Source organism: Phalaenopsis equestris, unplaced genomic scaffold, assembly GCF_001263595.1.
Source record: "Phalaenopsis equestris unplaced genomic scaffold, ASM126359v1 Scaffold000877, whole genome shotgun sequence".
Taxonomy (NCBI): domain Eukaryota; kingdom Viridiplantae; phylum Streptophyta; class Magnoliopsida; order Asparagales; family Orchidaceae; genus Phalaenopsis; species Phalaenopsis equestris.
The window spans coordinates 905,937-926,804 of record NW_018165317.1 but is presented as its reverse complement, the minus strand read 5'-3'; the positions used below and the strand labels follow the sequence as shown (position 1 = coordinate 926,804).

At 34.3% G+C, this 20,868-nt stretch overlaps 2 protein-coding genes across 4 annotated transcripts in view; one reads left to right on the top strand and one right to left on the bottom strand.

Annotated features, from left to right (window-relative positions):
• The window catches only part of LOC110032041, a 34,819-nt gene extending 29,257 nt beyond the window's left edge, over positions 1 to 5,562 (bottom strand). For 2 of the 3 annotated variants that reach the window (XM_020735548.1, XM_020735549.1), the window contains exon 1: positions 5,378 to 5,562. In XM_020735548.1, coding sequence (XP_020591207.1) covers positions 5,378 to 5,450 — 73 coding nt within the window. In that variant the 5' untranslated portion in view covers positions 5,451 to 5,562. Of the gene's footprint in view, positions 1 to 3,934; positions 4,034 to 5,377 lie in introns of all 3 variants that reach the window. The other variant, XM_020735547.1, reaches the window with a different exon arrangement.
• Positions 5,563 to 10,624: 5,062 nt separating this feature from the next.
• Positions 10,625 to 16,439, top strand: LOC110032042 (mitogen-activated protein kinase 5-like). Its single transcript, XM_020735550.1, is given in 7 exon segments — positions 10,625 to 10,971; positions 11,089 to 11,218; positions 12,961 to 13,098; positions 13,938 to 14,205; positions 14,208 to 14,263; positions 14,511 to 14,694; positions 16,045 to 16,439. Coding segments are annotated over 7 exon segments (1,101 nt in total). The 5' UTR covers positions 10,625 to 10,819; the 3' UTR covers positions 16,218 to 16,439.
• Positions 16,440 to 20,868: the final 4,429 nt, after the last annotated feature.

The following is a 20,868-nucleotide window of genomic DNA, read 5'->3' as shown; positions in this document are numbered from 1 at the left end:
GGAGGCAATGTGAATTGCGGAGATCGGACACGTCGACTCTCCGAATTGCGAAGCTGGTGCGCGCAGGAGTGCGAATTGTGCAGAAGGCCACCCTAAGGCTCGGAAAGGTCCTATAGGAATCCATTTTGGGTTTCCTCATGTCGGTTTCATCCTTCTAAGTGTTAGAAGTCGATACCGCACACGCGAAACTCCAAAAGAGGACGGAAATAGGTCGAACTAAAAACGAGGTGGGCACCACTTCTAAGGTTCTAAGATAGTCGCAGGAAGACCCCTAAGGCTAGATCCTAACTCCTACGAGAAATACTAGACCTCACGAAAATTGAGGTCAACATAATCCAATTACAAAACTTTGGATTCAAGTTGGCCCAATTACTATGTGATTCAGGTTTGTATCAAGTATGTCAATCCGATTATTATTTAGGTCAGAGTCTTGTTTACTTTGACACAAAATTGAATGATTGACCTGATTACCATTCAATTTTGGGTTAATTAACATGTGTTAAAATAGACATGAAAATTATTATATTAATTGAGTCATATTTGAGTTAATTTAACCATGTTCATCCAAAAAAATTGCATGATTCATATAATAAATGAGTTACAGGTCAAATCTGGGTTAGGTAAATTTAGTTAAAGTACATCCTGTTTAATTCAACTTAGGAACCCAACGTGAAAACTCAAATTAACACCATTACTCATCAATATGGTGCAAAAATGGAGGGCCATTAGAACTAACCACCTAGAAGTGTTATCCCAAATGCAATGCGTTGAGCTTACCAACTTCATTACACTCAATCATGGAAAAGTAGGATCTTTCCTTGTCGAGTTTACAAAGTTTGCATATTACAACATAATTCTAAGCATCTTTTGTTGAAAGATCTCGCAAATAATAATGATTATATTCATATTTATTATAACTCTATATTTAGAGAGTTATAAATTATATGAGGGATCTTAGGAATCTCTATTTACTTTGTCTCCTTAATTAGAGAGATTAGCTGCATATTATATTTGTTATTATTTCTTTCCATACCTACTGCATTCTGTTTTTATTGCTTTTCTTACCAATAAGTCTTGTAATGAGTATTTATACCCCTCTTTGTATCAATAAGAATAAGTCCTCTTATATCTTTTTCATGGTGTCGGAGCTTTACGATCCGCAGGCGTTCGGTTAATTTACGTATCGTATCGTATTCGTCATCGAAGTCCTTCGGCGAAGACGGGATCTTGATTGATCGACTCAGACAGGATCGTCGTCGTCGCTTGGAAGTCCTTTGGCGCAGACGGGATCATGATCGGCACAGAGACCCGAAACTCCGCCTTTTCGTTCTTCTACTTCGTCGTCGTCTCGAAATCCTTCGGCACATAGACCCAGAACTTCGCGAAGCAACTGCGACCAGAGCTCAAGATGTTCACGTCTCGCTGGCAACTTCGGTCAAACCCTCGTCTGCTTCGTTAGGAAATCCTCGATCGTCTTCTCATTTGGCTTCGTTCATTCGACTTCGCCTACTTTGCCTTCGTTCGGGACTCCTCGATCGTTCGGCTTCGTTAATTCGGCTTCTTGCTCGGTTTGCTCGCTCGATGGGTTCCTGCTGCAAACTCCTAGACAGCACGTGCTCGAGCAAATTCACCGTCCTTCATTTCTAAAATATCTGAAGCCACGTCTAGGACAAGTCAACCTCTTCAGTCATCTCAGCCCGAACCTCGCAGAAATACATCTGAAAATCTTCCCATTCAGATCACTACAATCCACTACAATCCGACTAAATGAGACTAAATGATGATAATTTTCTTCAATGGTCACAATCTGTTCGCATGTATCTCCGAGGAAGAGGAAAGATTGGCTATATCACGGGTGATACTAAACAGCCAGACGTGAATGACATAACATATGTCATTTGGGATACGGAAAACTCAATAGTAATGACATAGTTGGTCAATTCCATAACTGAAGAAATAAGTGCAAATTATATGTGTTACTCTACAGCCAAGGAATTATAGGACAATGTTTCAGAAATGTACTCTGATCTTGGAAATCAATCCCAATTTTATGAGTTGACCCTGCGACTTGAGGAAATTTGCCAAGGTGAGGATTCTGTGACAAAATATTTTAATTCTCTTAAAAGGAATTGGCAGGACCTGGACTTATTCAATGATCATGAGTGGAAATTAAAGGATGACGGCAACCAGTACAAGAAGATAGTGGATATTAGCTGAATCTTCAAATTTTTTGCAAGTCTAAACGTTGAATATGATGAGGTCTGTGGCCGAATAATTGGAAGAAAACCTCTGCCTTCAATTGGTGAAGTTTTTGCAAAGATAAGGAGAGAAGAGAGTCGGAGACGTGATGTTGGGAAAGAAGATGGCAGGTTCAACCGAGTCCGTGGAAGGATCAACGCTGGTTATTCCTGAAGCTCAAGTAAGCAGGAAAACTTCTCACAACTTCTCACAACCAGTCTCACAACCAGCGTGTAGAAGACAAAAACAACCTGCACTGTGACTACTGTGGAAAACCACACCATACTCGGAAAAAATGTTGGAAATTGCAAGGTAAACCACCTAATAGTAAGATAAAATAATCTGGTGAAAATAACACACCTACCACCAATGAAGTTGAGTCATCTCCACTTAGTAAAGAGCAATTAAGTCATCTTCTTAACTTAAACTGCTTCTTAAACTGCTGAAATCTTGCTCATCATCTAATGCGCCTATCGGTTATATAGCACAAGCAGATAGTAATCCTTTGGCTTTTCTAGGAAGTATCATGCCTTGGATCATTGATTCAGGAACCTCTGATCATATGACAAGCTGTTCTCAATTATTGGATTCATATTATCCACGTTCCAGTTCCGAAAAAATCAGAATTGTTGTGACAGTTTTTCACCTATTGCAGGAAAAGAAAATATTAAAATTTTAAAAAAAATCTCTTTGAAATCTGTCTTACATGCAATCTTCTTTCTGTTAGCAAATTGTCTAAAGATTCTGATTATTCCATTTTTTTTCTCTCCTTCCAATTGTGTTTTTCAGGACCGGAACTCGAGGAAGATGATTGGAGCTGCTAGAGAAATAAATGGGTTGTACTACCATGATGGAACTGATTCTGCGAATAAAACAGCTTATGAATTAGGTAGTACAAGTTCAAGCTTTGACTATGATCAGGTTATGTTATCGCATAAAGATTAAGGCATCCTAACTTTCTATATTTCAAATATTTATCTCCTAAACTATTTAAAAATATTGATTGTTCAAAACTTTATTGCGAAGCGTGTAATTTATCTAAAAGTAATCGTGTTTCATTTCCAATAAAATAATATTCTATTTCAAAACCATTTTATTTGATGCACAGTGATGTTTGAGGCCCATCTAAAGTTAACACACTTTCAGAAAAAAAATGATTTGTAGATTTGTAACATTTATTGATGATCAGACACGAGTTTGTCGGGTGTATTTATTGGAAAAGAAATCTAAAATTGAACAACGATTTAAAGATTTTTTTTCACGTGATTGAAAATCAATTTCAAACAAAAATTGGCATTCTAAAAATGGATGATGAGACTGAATATTTTAACAAATATTTGAGAACATTTATTTTGGAAAAATGCATTTTGCATCAATCCACTTGTCGTGACACACCACAACAAAATGATATTGCTGAAAGAAAAAATAGGCATTTACTCGAAGTTACTAGGGCGACTAATCTATTTGGCTCACACTCGACCTAACATTGCCTTTGCAGTAAGTGTTGTGAATCAGTCATGCATTCACCTGGACCTAATCACTTCGAAACTGTATTCCGAATTTTGAGATATCTCAAAAGAACTCCTGAAAAATGACTTTTGTTTAAAAAGAGAGAACATCTTCTAATAGAAGCCTACACAGATGCAGATTAGGCAGGAGACGTAAATGATAAAAGATCCACATTAGATTATTGTACCTTTGTAGGCGGAAATCTGATTACTTGGAAAAGTAAAAAACAAAGTGTGGTAGCAAGAAGTAGTGTTGAAGCAGAATTCCGCTCGGTGACCCATGGACTCTGTGAAGTATTATGTATAATAAGACTCTTGGAAGAGTTGAAGATTCCTATACCAACATATCTATAGCTCATAATTCAGTTCTACATGATAGAACAAAACATGTAAAAGTTGACAAACATTTCATCAAGGAGACGATAGATAGTGGTGTGATATGTATGTCCTACATAACCACTGCTAGCCAAACAACAGATATTCTAACAAAATACATTTCCAAAGTGCAATACAAGAATCTAGTTAGCATGTTTGCCATGAGCGATGTCTTCATGTCAGCTTGAGGGGGAGTATTGAAAGATCTCACAAATAATGATGATTATATTCCATATTTATTATAATTATATATTTAGAGAGTTATAAATTATATGAGGAATCATAGAAATCTCTATTATTTTGTCTCCTTAATTAGAGAGATTAGTTGCCTATTATATTTGTAATTATTTCTTTTCTTACCTACTGTATTCTGTTTTTATTATTTTCCTTACCAATAAGTCATGTAATGGATAATTATACCCCTCTTTGTATCAATAAGAATAAGTCCTCTTATATCTTTTTCATTTTCAAATTTGGATGGCTCGGCCACATGATGTGTAAATGCCTCAAGATTTATGTAAGCCTTTTCACATAGGTATTTAATTATTGCAACCACACCCATGTCACATTCATAAAATTATAAATATCTCATTTTGATTAATAGAAGTCAACCATCCATGAACATTTATAAGAAAAACACAGTTGAAAGCAATATTGACCTCCAAAATTGCAAAACCATGAAAGTATTATTCTAAGGGTGGAAAATACCCAAACTAAGCCCAGTATACTAATGGATGGACAACAACATCTCACAAGTTTAAATCAATAGAAAAGGGACAAATATTAGTAAATTAAGGATTAAAAGTCCTATTGAATATCTAATATGGAACTATTCCCCGCCCTAATGCGAATGTTAGCAATCGTCCCTTAAATGAGATTATTCCCCATAAATCATTACTCCTTCTGTGAGTACGTTCAATACCAATTCAACAAAAAAATTAAAAATAAAAATGTAAAGGTCTACTCTCCATGTTTCTCGCCTTTGTCCGAAGATTTACAGCCAACTCCTATCATACCAATCAAGGGCTTCAATAGATGCACAAGTCTAATGCATGATCCTATATGCAATGACCACAACAACATCGCATAGTGAAAATGCAAGTTATACAACTGAGAGAATGCAGGAAAACCTAAACTACAAAAACATGCAACAATCTTCTCCTGAAGAATAAAGATATCTGAAGAAACAATACAGCATGCGCATAAATACACCTTTTCTCGAATTCAAAAGCGAGGATTCGCTTGGAGAAACCTACCCAAGACGTGCGAGGATGACGGTATAAGAAGATCGTCCTCCGATGAAATATCGATCAGGGTGACGCATTCCATAGCGAAACTACCCTCCGACGAGGATTCTGAATACGTTCGCCGGCGAGAGGAGAATGAGGATCGCCGGAGCGTTACTGAAAGGGAGGATATGGAAAGGAGCAACGAAGGGTAAATTATTTGAAAATGAGAGCAATGGGAATTTAAACGGGTTATCACTTATTACTTTAGGAGGAGTGAGCTTTGCCAGTGGCGCGGTAAGCTTACCACCCATGTTTAAAATTATTCATAACTAATTTATTTGCATTCCATTTTTTTTTTATATATATTTTTGTTCGTGTTTTGCTCGAAATAAAATAAGCCGAATAAGGTCAAATAACGAGTTATTCGTGATCGAGGCTTTTATAATCCAAGCTTAAGAATTTTTTTTTGTCGCTTAACGAAAGATTCGATTATGGGTTACTGAACGAGCCGATCACAAGCTATTCAGGTTTTTTTTTTACCGCCTTACTTTTAGGACGTGTTTTTTCTTACAAATTAAAATCAAATTTTGTTTTCTAATTTATATTTTTTAAGAGGATTATTAAAGTGAAAGTATTTGAGTATTGCTTCTATTTATTAAAGGAGAATAATATATTTCAAATATAATAATTTTAAATAATATATTTTATAACTTTTTATTTGTTATTTCCTTAAATAAAAAGTTAAAAATTAGCATGGTTATATTTTGCAATATAATATGCTCTTAAATTACTAAGAGGGGAATAATTTTAGGTTATGTGTTTTTAGAGACTTTTATGAGGATAAAAATGAGAGTTTAGGTTATGTATTAGGGACATTTACATATATGCCATGTGGATTTACATATCTAACACAACTTTAACTTTTACATTTCTAACCCTCAAAACTTTCTTATCACCTATCACATTTTAATTCATTGTTGAAGTAATATTAATGTAACTACTATGTTTAAAATTGAGCTCTAACAGTCTTTATTGTGGACTGTTTCAACCTCATTTTAATAAGTCTGATGACTATTTTAACGCTTCAATTACTTTGTGACTACAACAATCACATTTAAATAGTTGGGTAGTGATACGCCACCAACAAATTTTCATCGTCCGACACGAATTTGGAAGCATGACACGAATCTCAAGATGATATTTTAAGCAAGAAACATTTAAATCTTGATAAAAAGTCATCTAGAGCTCTAATTTCAACAAACTTATAGCCAAACTGAACGGCTCGATAAGACGAACCTAATGATATGAAAACTAGTTCAATCCGAGTCAAATCAAGCTCAGATAAAGTCATTAAATCACCTTTAGAAGATTTCTGAACACATTTAGAAGGTCAAACAGATGTCCACACTAGCAAGCTTCTACTCGAATCGAGTGTCTTGACAAGATAAATTCAACGAGCCCAATATCACTTAATTCCGACATCGTTAAGGCACTCAAATGTTTATTAAACGCCGCATGATCAGAGGAAACTCTCTAGACCGTCTGATCAAAATGATTGATATTTATGCATTAATTGCACCCATAACACTATAAATAGACCCCCACACCTCACATGAGGTGAAGCTGAATTCTAAAGAGAGAGCCTGAGGCCTTGAAGAGAAGCTACAACTCAGCATCACCGTCAATCGTCGTCGACCGCCATCGACATTTGTCGACCTCAGTCGTCGACCACCGTCGACCGCTGCAGACCGACGAAGACCATCGCCGACCTCCGACAACCACTGCCGGTCGTCGTCGACCTCTGTCAACCGTCATCCACTACCACTAACCACCATCGATCACCACCAACGAGACGTCGTCCGTCAATGTTGTAATCTAAAAAATATAGTCACCATTTCATGTCTGAGGGACAAGGGATTTATGTAATCATCAATCAATAGTGAATTTCCGCAACTGAGTTAGGCCCCATGATTTTTCCCTTACTGGTTTTCTATGTAAAAAACTTCTAGAGTTTTCATCGTTTGTTTCTCTTTTATTTGTATTTGTGTTGAATTTTTGTACAACGCTAAGACGATAGTATGTTACTCTACCACCACGAATTTTCTAGCACGCATCAGGTAGTATTTTGGCACTTTATATATATGGGTATATACCATAACCGTCAACAAGAATCTCAAAGCATTCAAATGGCCCAGAAAACGGTCAGACAACCATGACGTCCTACCACCCTACTATCAACTGAGTGTTAAAAAATCAACCGACACATTATGGTGAGAGATTTGAAAGGCATGCCACGCTGAGAAACTACAGTCCAAACCAACTTGGGTGCAAGAGGGAATCCTTGATCGCAACTAATCAGTCGACCCGCCTTTACCGCAGTGGACGAGATCGACAATTGATCAGGCGTCTCGACCGACCGACACATACTTTGGAATGACACAGTCAAAATTCAGCAGGTCGTCTCATCGTTCAAATTTAAGCAAGTCGCCCTGTCAAGTTACCACCATATTAAAATTCAAATTGTAATACACATATATTATGAAATCCACACATTTAATTTGAGCATCAATTAATTGTATTAATAACAGTGCACATGCCGCTCCTTTTTTTGTAATTGTTACAAAAAATACGTTTATATAAATATGAGACAAAAATATGAACAAAATGACTTTTGTCAATTCTCTCTACAGTAAACTCCTCACTTGCTATAATTTCTCTCTTCCTTCCTTCACTCAGTCTTAAATTCATAGAATGTGTTCAAAAAGGAAAACTTATTATCAAACATCCTAAAAGGTGGTGCGTTGAGTGTGAATGTCACATACGAGAAGTGGAAAAGACTACAAAGGAGAAACTTCCCAAAAAGAGATAACATGAATGGAACCCAATAGAGATGATACGCAACCAAATGTCCATGTACAAGCCCAGGGTTTACAAACCCAACTAACCCTCATGATAGAGCAAATTGAGATCCTCCGTGCAGCGATCGACCAGAGGAACAACCACGCGACTCGTGTGGAAGGCTAGAAGCGGAGCTTCAGGGGATCCGTCCCCAAAGAGCCTCACCGAGGAACCTGCCTATTCCAGGTAACCAAACCAGCAAACAACGGACAGAGGGGCAAGGAAAGTCCCAACACACCAACACAGCCGAGTCTGCAAAGGCAAACATGTGATGGGAAAGAGCATATTTGAATGCATGTTTGGCCGCTCACAAAAGGGGCTTTTACACACTACATTAACGAAGTGGGCCACCGCCCAAACTAAGGATCCCTTGCTTGGATTCTTACAAGGGAAGAACTGACCTGAATGATCATGTAGCGTCGTTTCAATTACCCGTCAACCTACTTCGGATCGACGACCCTATAATGTGTTGTCTCTTCTTTACCACCTTAAAGGAATCAATCATTTAGGTGGTTCAACGATAATGGTCAAGATATTTCTTGACATTCAAAGTACTTTATTTTATTTTGTTTTATTTAATTAGACACTTTTTTATCTAATACTGTCGACAGTCGTTAGCAAAGGAGCAGAAGTTCAACACTAGCATCGCCGACTATCGTCGACCACCGCTGACTTCTGTTGACCATCGCCAACCTCGTCGACTTTCACCGATCATCGTCGACCACCGTTTACCGTCCACCATCGTCAATTACCTCAAATCTCCGTCGACCATCGATGAATGTTGTCAATCACCTCCAACTACCGCCAACCACCTCCAACTGGCGATGTCAATCGCTGTCAGTCGCCGCTCGTTCCTAATAAAAGATTCATCTGCATGTCGACGTTATAACTTGAGAAACTTAGTAACACATCTTGTGGGACAAGTTGTTGCAATTGTTATCATCTTTTTATAGTAGGTTAGGCCAGACCCCATGATTTTTTCATTTTCGGGTTTTCCACGTAAAAATTTCTTGTGTTATTATCAGTTGTTTTCTTTCACGTGAGTGTGTGTTGAATTCTCACACAACACTGAGATGATAATCTAATTGATATTGAATTATTTTATTATATTATTTGCATGCAGCACCTTTTTTGTATCCAGTTGATACTTATGAGCGTTGTTGGATGATTGACACAATCCAACGGCTAGGAATAGATCATCACTTCCACAAAGAAATTCATAATACTCTCGACTTCTTATACAGGTAAAATTATATATATATGTATGTATGTATGTATTTATATATATCTATGTATGTATGTATGTATTTATATATATGTATAATTGATGAGTATTATGTTTAAATGATTTAATTGACCAAATGCTACAAAAAATTATAATAAACTAAAATTATTAATTAAAAAAATAAAATAAAAATATAAAAAATTATTTAAATAAATATTTTAATATAAATAATAAAATTTAAATTTTACTTATACCTTTAACATCTTGTTGTTTGAGAACAACTCGTGTTTGACTAAGGGTCCGTTTGACGTAGTTTATTAGGTGCGATGACGTTTTGAAAATGCACCGGACCTGTTTGGGTAAACTGTATTTTGACAGCGTGTGCATTTTCAAAATGCTGAAAACAGTGTTTTCACACCGCACCTATGTGGCAGCTTTCTCGCAACGGTTTGGTTTTTCCAAAAAAATAAAAATTTGTAATGGCCACCGCACATAGCTTATCAACAAATTATTTTTAATCAGCTTATCAGCAGATTATTCAATAAATTGCAGCTCCCCCAAACAGACCCTAAGACTCCGTTTGGTGCAGCTCATAAGTGCGTGCAGCGTTTTCAAAACACCGCCGTACTGTTTTGTTCGCGCTTTCATCAGCTTATCTGAAACTGCGTTTAAGTTTTTTACACTAAACGCAGGTCGCAAGTCGACCCCTGTGACCGGCCCACGAGCCGCGTTTTAGGATAAACAGTTTATCCAGAAACGCACAAGCTGTCCTAAATGGACCCTAAATAAGCAAATGAGACCAACCGGATAAATTTTTTAAGCTCCATATATAAATGAGCTGAGTAAAAATAGTGACTTTTTTTAACAAACTACACACACTTCTTACCCCTAATTGCCGCCTCATTTCTTATCCTTTGGACCTTGTGGGTGCATTTTCTAGTGCAATTAAACTTTCTAAATTCCGTTAAATCTAACGGCACAATCCAACGGTCACCGTCGACCCGCGCAAACAGTGACCGTTGAACACATTAACAAATTCTGACCGTAGATCCACGGCGGCGCTTATCTTGACCGTCCACACCACCGGCGGCCAGCGGACGCCCCTCTTCTCCGCCTCCCCACGCGGTTGGAAAAAAGATTAGATCTTTCTCCAACTCCAACCCCAACTCCATTTTCCATTTCCTCTTCTTCCGAGAAGACGAGAGGAAACCCTAAGTAAGATCTGTATAAAGTGAGTGGAATCAATCATAATCAGTGCGATTTGCAGAGATTGATTGATCGAGCGATCGAGCGAGTTCCTTGTTTCCATTCCCAAATCTCGTCTGAGATCTTCTCCGTAGAGATAGATGGACGGAGCTCCGGCGATGGATTTTCCGGCCGTTCTTACTCACGGCGGCCGTTTTCTTCAGTATAACATATTCGGAAATCTCTTCGAGATCTCTGCTAAGTACCGCCCGCCGATTATGCCCAACGGAAGAGGAGCTTATGGGATCGTTTGGTATGTTCTGGTTTTCTTCTTTCTTTAGATTTTTGATTCTGTTCAAGTTTTCTGGTTCTGGGTGGGTTCGGATTCTGTAAAAGATTGATATATTTTTTTTAAATTTTTTTTTTACAGCTCGGTGATGAATTCTGAGAATGGGGAGATGGTTGCGATTAAGAAGATAGCGAATGCTTTTGATAATCATATGGATTCAAAGCGGACGCTAAGGGAGATTAAGCTTCTGAAGCATTTGGATCATGAAAATGTGAGAAATTGACTGTTACCTTTGGCTTTTATATGGTGATTGGTGGGAAACGGTGATAAAAGAATGATTTTTTGCTTTCTTGTGCGTTGTTGATCATATGATTTCTTAATTTGATAAACTTTGTTGTATTTATGTAATATTTTTTTTGGTCTTTATGCACTTTGATTGATTTGTTCTCTTTGCTCTTCTTGTATTGCTTAAAATTAGGGTTTATTTTAGTTTATGTGCTTTTCTTGGTTTTATGTCACAAGGATTTGAGGGCAAAGCCCTCAAAAATACAAATTTTTGCAAGGATGTTATGCGGATTTTTTGTATTTTCATTTGCTTAGAGGTCTTTCTTCCTTATAAATTGTGGGTGCTATCTTTGCATGGTTTTGGAAAAGTTAGAATTATCTTTATCCATAATTAAAATATAGTGAAATTTATAGTGCTTTCAATAGAATTTAGCCGAAAATTGAGTGAATTTATACGAAATTATTACATGTTTTTTTTTAACTTGATCTTCTTTTTTCTATTTGCTATTATTTTTCACTTTTTTGTTTGAATGGGTTTCACCTATTGGATGAAATTGAATAAAATTCTTGTTTGTTTTTATGTGTTGATGAATGTATATGATGCATTATCAGCACATTTGTATGAATTAAAATATTTGGAAAATGAAAGATTAAGTCGCTCTTGAGTCTCAACACACTTAGATCAAGAGTCATGTATGATTGGATTTAAATTAAGTTTTTTAGGCTAATGATCACATGAATTGTGCATTACTTGGTCTTGCTATTAGTTATTGAAGAGATAGTTATGTAAATATTGCAAAAAGATAGAGGAATTAACACAAATTTTATTTATTATTGTTCCTTGAGTCATTTGAGATTACTTTTTTTTATTATACACACTATGGTTTCAATGCAAGGAAACAATATCTTAACATCATTGCTTTAAAATTCTACCAAAATAGATCCAAAATAACTATTTTGAATAGTAGAGAGTGGCCAAATATGTCTTATTTTCGTGGGTTTTAGTTGTTTTTGTGTATATGACCATTGCAAGTATGCGAACATAAAGTATTGTTCAAAAGTTTTCATTTAATGCCTAAAATTTCACTCTCTTGCATGCCCACTTTGACGTTTGAATAGTCCATGTGTAGCAATGCATGATTGTTTTGTAAGTTAAGCTATTGCATGGCTTCACTTTCGCCAAGCCATGGCTCGTAATGAAAATAAAGACATTCGTCGTTGAATTGGATTGATAATTTTTAATTATATCACACCAGATACAGTGTCAGAAGCACAATTTTAGGGGCATTTACATACATACAACCAATTCCTATGTATTTTTATATCTAACACCTGAATTTTACATTTTACATTTATACTACTCAGTTCTTTATATCACATAAGAAATACCATCATTTTAACATTTAGAAAGTGAAATATGCATTTTCATGCATAAATAAAACCTTAAACCCTAAACCCTACCCTGTAAAAATTTAAGTTTAGATGTTAGATATGTAAATACATATGTAAATCTTCCACATTTTTTTAGAGCTTATACAACAAAAAATTTGAAAGTACACAAATTTTAATTATCATGCCATATGGGAACTATTAGAAAGAGAACTTTGTTTTAATGTAGAATTAAGTCTAAATTTTTTCCTGATATCCGTTTTAATTAACATTTAATTACTTCTTATAAGCAAATCTTGACTGCTTATGTTGCTTAAATTATACTGCATTTTAAAACAGGTGATAGGAATTCGAGACGTCATTCCGCCGCCGATTCGTGAAGCATTCAATGATGTTTATATTGCAACAGAACTCATGGACACCGACCTTCACCAGATTATTCGTTCGAATCAAGAATTATCAGAAGAGCACTGCCAAGTAATGAAATAAATAAGAAAATTTAAAGAAAGATTTATATGCATACCGCTCGATTCAGATGTCTTTACATATCGATCACATAAACTTCAATTTTTACATGTATGCCCACTTATGCATGAAAGGTTGTATTTCACTTTTCAGACGTTAAAATAGTGGTATTTTTTATGTGACATGAAAGATTTGGGCGGTGTAAACAGAAAAACAAATTTTGGGCATTAGATATGTACATACATAGGAATTGGGTGTTATTATGTAAAATTCCCAAAATAAGAACTTTAGAAAGATTTACATACGTACCACTTTGTTCCTATGTATTCACATATCTAACATCTAATGAAACTTCAATTTTGTCATATATGTCGCCTTACCTATACATGAAAATGTGTTTTTCACTTTTCAATAATTAAAATAGTTGTAATTTCTTATGTGACATGAAAGATTTGGGTGGTATATTTGGGTGGTATAAATGTAAAATGTATAAATGTAAAATACAAATTTTAGGTGTTAGATATGTAAATACATAGGAGTTGGGTGTTGTATTTGTACATGCCCTGTACATAATGTAATATTCCTATATATTTACATATCTAACACCTAAATTTTGATATTGTTTACATGCATATCACTCAAATCTTCAACAACACGTCAAAAATACCACTATTATTAACTTTTTAAAAGGAGACACACCTATTCAAGCATTGGTTTATAACACCGAAGTGTTATAAATATAAATATCAATTAGATACATTAATAAATACTAATTGTATGGTATGTATGTAAATTTCCTTTCATCATATTTTACTAATTGGTGGCTTCTGAATGATCGTGTATCATTGCAGTATTTTCTATATCAAATTCTACGTGGATTGAAATACATACATTCGGCCAATGTCATCCATCGAGATTTAAAGCCGAGCAATCTCTTGTTGAATGCAAACTGTGACCTTAAAATATGTGATTTCGGTCTCGCTCGTCCAACGTCAGAAAATGATATGATGACGGAGTATGTTGTCACGAGATGGTATAGAGCTCCAGAATTGCTTCTCAACTCCACCGACTACACCGCCTCCATCGACATTTGGTCCGTCGGATGCATTTTCATGGAGCTGATGAACCGCTCTTCCCCGGAAGGGATCACATGCACCAAATGCGCCTAATAACCGAGGTGAGGGCGATGAAACAAAATAGAACTGGTCATTTTTACATTGATATATATATATATATATATCACAAAAGTCTTATGTATTTACATATCTCGCACCTAAATATTCATATTTACACACAATGCTCAAAACTTCAATATCACATTAAAAATAGCACTATCACCACTTTTAAAAAATTATTTTATGTAAAATTTTCTTTTCTTTCTCAAGTAATTGATGCTTTCAAGAGTTGGTTGGTCTTATGTTAAGCTTATTGGTACTCCTACCGATGCTGAGCTCGGATTCGTTCGGAACGAAGATGCAAAAACATATATAAGACATCTCCCCGTCCTCCCTAGGCAATCATTTACAGCTCTGTATCCCCATATTAGTCTTGCTGCTATAGATCTCGTGGAACGGATGTTAACTTTCGATCCCTCGAGAAGAATCACAGGTACCTTATTTACTCAAGGAAGATTTACATAGATACCATTCAATTCTTATGCATTTACATATCTAACACCTATACTTCAATTTTTATTTACGCACCACCTTACCCATGCATGAAAAGGTGCATTTCACATTTCAAAAGTTAAAAAAGTGGTATTTTTTATGTGATATGAAAGATTTGGGTGACTTAAATGTAAAAAAGTAAAGTTTACGTGTTAGGTATGCGTATATATAAGAATTGGATGGTGTCTATGTAAATGCCCCTTTACTTAAAGAGTTGGTTCATTTCTTGCATTGGATTGGATTTTAGTGTCTAGAGTAGCTTAGGATGTCCATATCTTGGTTTCAATAGGCTAACAAGTGGTCTTATGCGCGAGTCTATGGGTCTCGACACATTGATTACTCGGATATCATTTGATTCAGTTTAAAACTTGGGGCATTTACATGCATACCACATAATTCTTATGTATTTACATATCTAACACCTAAACATTCATATTTACATGCAATATTTACATGCATACCACTCTACCACTCAAATCTCTAACATCTCATCAAAAAATACCACCATCACTATCTTTGTAAAAGTTAAATACACATGCATAACACCTAAACATTCATATTTACATGCATACCACTCAAATCTCTAACATCTCATCAAAAAATACCACCATCGCTATCTTTGTAAAAGTTAAATACACATGCATATGTTCATAAAACCAAAGTGTTATAGGTGTAAATATCAAACTTTGGGTGTTGGATTTGTAAATACTTAAGAATTATGTGGTATGTATGTAAATTTATTCCTTAAATACCAATTAATATAGTTTCAGAGGCATTGATGCAAAATAATGCAAGCTTGGGACATAAGAAGGCTAGAGAAAACAAAGGAAGAGAGTTGGGAGAGTAAGAAGATGTGCTCAAGAAATAACTTATGATTCAGTTTTATGTTTGTATCTCATTAATTAGAGGACACCATATGTGCTTATTATAGCAATATAAACTCTAGAAATGAGCAGTTAAAGCAGTTAAAATGTAATTAGTGCAGTCATTATCCAAAAGATGTTTTATGATTGCTAATTAATCTCCCTCCCCCTCTCTCTCTATAGCAATATAAGCTCGAAAAATGAGCAATTCATTCATTAAAACAATGTTAATCGAGTCATTATCCAAAAGATGTTTTAGGATTGCAAATTAATCTCACTCCCTCCCTCCATTTATAGCATTATAAGCTCCATAAATGAGCAATTTTGCTGTTTAAAATGTCGTTAGTCGAATCATTATCCATAAGATGATGTATGATTGCTAATTAATCTCCCTCCCTCTCTCCCCTCTCTCCCTATTGCTTTGACAGTTGATGAAGCTCTTGCACACCCATATTTGGAAAGACTACATGATGTGGATGATGAGCCTGTCTGCATGGAACCTTTTTCCTTTGATTTTGAACAACAAGCATTGACAGAAGAACATATGAAACAGTTGATATACATTGAAGCATTGTCATTCAATCCGACGTTTGGTCATTAGTTTGAGTTAAATATTCATTAATGGTGTTTTATGCATCGATACGAAGCTTGTGTTTTCGATATAATAAGATGTAGAGAGGATAGTTGATTTGTTTAGGGTTGTTCTCTTCTAGTTCTATGGCCTATATGATGTGGCATATGCTCTTTTTTTGTTTTTAATTTAATTTTATGTTCTTAATGTGTGTTAAGTGTTCATTGCTTTTGGTATATTTGCATCTTAGAATATTGATGAGTGAATATTGTCTATTCTTATGTTTATGAGAGGGTGCTTGAGATGCTATAAAATATAGCTCATGTAAGATTTGTCAAAAATATAATTTGTTGCAATTGATGGTAGTTTATTTGTTATTTTCTCTTTTTTAATTTGAGATCAAGGCTGATGATTTTATGCATGGAGGTTGAGATTTAAGAGGAGGATTTTATGATGGAGGTTGGTAGCATTGCCTTGAAGGTAGAAGCTTGCTCATCCTTTTTGGGGTGGAGCCTTGGAGTGGATGTAGTGTAGCCAAAGTAAGTTGGTGAGGGTCTTTTTTTTATTAATTTGTGAGGTGGTCAAGAGGTAGATCGTTGTGAAGTGTATTTATATGTGGCTTTGAAAGGGATGCTCATGTATTGCTCTTGGAAGGCTTGGCTGAGAGTGGTGGAGGGGAATTGGAGTTACATTATATGTGGGGGGAATTTAGAGGTTAGTGAAGGGAGAGAGAATAGCTTATGGTTTTGAGGAGGGAGTAAGCCCTAGGACTGATGATATTAGGGTTTGGGATTTGAGATGGAGGCTGCCGCCTATAGGGGGTGACGGTGGATAAGGCTAAGTCGAGGAATAAGTTCTTTGTGTGTGTGCGAGTGTGTGGGAGGGGACATAGGGAGTTAATAATGAACTCAACAAAATTCTTGTAGAGGATCTACAATTAATATTTATCAAGGTTTCACATATAAACAACATCAACTTAATATTTCATTTTAAACATTCAATAAAGTACATGATGTATTTATAAAGCAAAGAAAAAAATAGAAATTCAATAAGTTAAGCATAAGGTAGGCATTTCTCAATTAAATGTAATGTATGAAGTGGTCAAACTAAAGAGTTTTGGAGGGAATAGTCAATTATTTTCTCATGCTTTTGATTTGCTTGGAATGCATGAGGGTCAATCATTCTTCTACGGAATGTGTATTGATCATGATTTAATACTCATGTTAGAATTCAATGTGGAGGGTAAACGAACTTGATTCATACTCTTTTAGATTTGGAATGGTGATGATGATGATGATGATGACCTTCAATCTTGATATAATGGTTTAATGAAAGATCTAATTATGTGGTGGTATTGCATTTACAAGATTGGATCACAACAAATTTTTCTCTACGAAGTTAAAATCAATAGTCCTTTGTATGGCAAGAAAAGATTCTCTCTTTAAAGTCATAGCTAACTACATGGTTGTTAGAAGGAGATGGGTTGTCTATATCTATGGAAGTTGTGATTAAGAGAATTTCTAACTATTAGGGAATGTGGGTGGTGAGGGAATCATTATCTCCATGAATAGGTTAATCTATAATTTTGGAGATTTATACACTTCTCTGTTATGAAAATATTTATTGTTACAGAAAAAAAAAATAGACGAAGCATATCAAGAGATAAGAAAAAAAGAATTTAGTCAAAATTACCTCTGTATTTTTTTGAAATTTGTGATAATAAACCATTTAAGAAGATAGTTTAAAATATGATATGGTCAGTATGCTCTCCTAAAGAATGTTTTGAATCAATAGATTTAGCATATTTGACAAAGCTTATTTCAATGTATTGTTCCATGTGGCATATAAAGGTTGTACTAAGAACATACAAATGATCATGTTGTCATCCTAAAAGCAATTTGTAATGCTAGTGATAGCGAGATTCTTCTCAAATAAACTATTTTTTAGTTTATCAAGCTAATTATATCTTTAGTTGAGTCAATTCTAAAATGAGCCAAAAGGTGTTAAAGATATTTAGAGCAAACTACATAGCTTTGTGAAAGAGCAATTCATTGGATAGCTTAATATTAAATTTGAGATCACAATATTTATCAGTATTTCAAAAGGCATAGGGATTATAGCTCTTTTTCAAGAATGGGGTGAAGCGAAATTTTATCAAACAAAACATTTAATTGCTTCAAGTTAATATAGTGAATGTAATATCTAATATTTATTTTAATTTTATGTGATAGTGGTTGTCACCATGAAACCTACTATTCAAACAAATGGCTTTAACAAAACATCACTTGGAAAAAATATATGCAAATCATTTATCATACAAACAATATCAACGTGGAACTAATGCATATTGAAAGCACAACCACATGAATTTGAGTGTTAATGGAAAGGTCCATGCAACTTTCTTTATTAATTTGCCTTAGCCTTAGTAATTAGAAGAGGAGGTAGACACCAAATCATCACCCATAGTACTCAAAATGGCAAATAAGTGATGGGATGCTAAGAAGGCAAAGAAACAAAACAAGTCTAAAAGTTTATACTTAAAGATTAATCAATCAGGAAAAGTTGACCCCTTTAATATGAGACTCCTCCATGTATAAAAGAGAAAAAAATAGGATGACTTTCTTTGAGATATATTAAATTTATTTTAGCCATATTTTTTTGATATAATGTCATGGTTTATTTAATCCTTGATTTGATACTTCTTATAAGCATAAGCTGATATAGTTAATTACTCATCATACTTATGAGAGAACACACTAGATTAGATATGTTAATTAGCCTCAATTCTAGGCTCATACTTAAATGTTAGGCTAATGGGGAATGCTTAGGGATTGGTTATGGACTCGATTAAGACCCACCTTTTTTTTATTCTAACACAAGTGGACCAAATCTATGAAAGCTTCAAGACTTTGATCCATGACATCCAAAAAATATAATTAGTATTCATGATTATCTCCCACCAGATCTCTTAAACAGATGATAAAAATATAGGTGTTAAAGATTTATTATCAAATTGGCTTTGACTGGTTTACTAGTTGATGGTTGACCATTTTAGTTTCACTAAATAGTTCAAAGAAACTAATATGACCTTTAATAATTCAATGAGATTGGATATGACATACACAAGTTTAATCATTATGTTTTTAAAAAATACCATTAAATACTCATTATTTATTTTTTTTGATACCCTCATCTTAATCAATAAAAATCATCGGATATCAGCCATAAAAGATTACTTATTTTCTCTATTTATACTTATTACTTATAATTGTTTGTATATAGTTTTTTATTATAAGTTTAAATCAATATTTTTTAAAAAAATTGACTCCCAACATTTCATTCTTAAGATGTGTTATCAATATTCAAAACCATATGAGCCATAATATGAAAACTATGACTTTCACTCACACTCAAGAGAAACTAGTTCAAAGTTCAATCATTACCCAATTGAGTAAGGAGGTTGGGCTACCACCACAATTGAAAAATGGATGAAAGAGGGGGGTTAATTTGTAAATATTAATATTTTGGGTGTTGTGTACCTTTAAACTATTTGACAAACCTAACAAACATTCATGAACACCTAACTTATAACACCTAATTCATTTCACGCGCTACAATCGTACATATTAGTGACATTTACATGCATACCCACACAATTCTTATGCATTTTTATATCAAGTATCTAAATTTTTATATTTACATAAACAACCCTCAAATCTTTAATATCACATCAAAAATATCATTACTATACATTTTCAACAGCAATATGTGCAATTTTATCAGAATGAAATTCAAAATTGTTAAATTTATTTTAAAATATATTCAATAGAAAATTTAACTAATTGTTTTTTTTTATTACATCTAGATTAGAAAAAATCTTATCAATAACCTTTTCAAATAATTTAAACTGACAGTTGTTAAGTGAAACTCTATTCAACTAATTAAACCCTAATTTTTCCTCTTTCAAATTTAATGTAAATTTATTTTTGAAATATTTACATACTCATCAGTCAATTCTCATATATTTACATAACCAACTCCTAAGTCTAAACATTAGAAAGAAAAAAAAATAATTGTCTAAAAGGAGAGCATATTATGTACAGAATCTATATGCATAACGATTCCATGTACAATATTGTTGTATACTATACAATGCATTTACAACAATATACAATACTATTGTACACAGAGTCTGCATGCATACAAACTTACATGTTTCAGCAAATATGAAAAGAAAGTGCAAAGGCAAACAAATTTATACAAAATAGATGCGATGAACAGCGAAGCTAAATAGAATAACTCAAATTCATGTGAAAAACTCTAGACATAAAAAAGGGGGGCATTTTATCATTTACATACGTACTACTCAATTCGTAAGTATCTAACACCTAAACTATATTTTTTATAATTATATCACCCAAATATTTCATATCACATAAAAATGTCTCTATTTTAACTCTCAAAAAGGTTAGACTTCTTTTCATGTATGCGTAAGACGACATGTGTAAAAATTAAAATTCAGGTGTTAAATATATAAATACATATGTGCAAAAATTAAAATTTAGGTGTTAGATATGTAAATACATAAGAATTGAGAAATACATAAGAATTTCATTAGAAAAAAAAAACAGATTTAATACTCGTGTGTGTGTGTGTGTGTGTGTGTGTGTGTGTGTGTGTG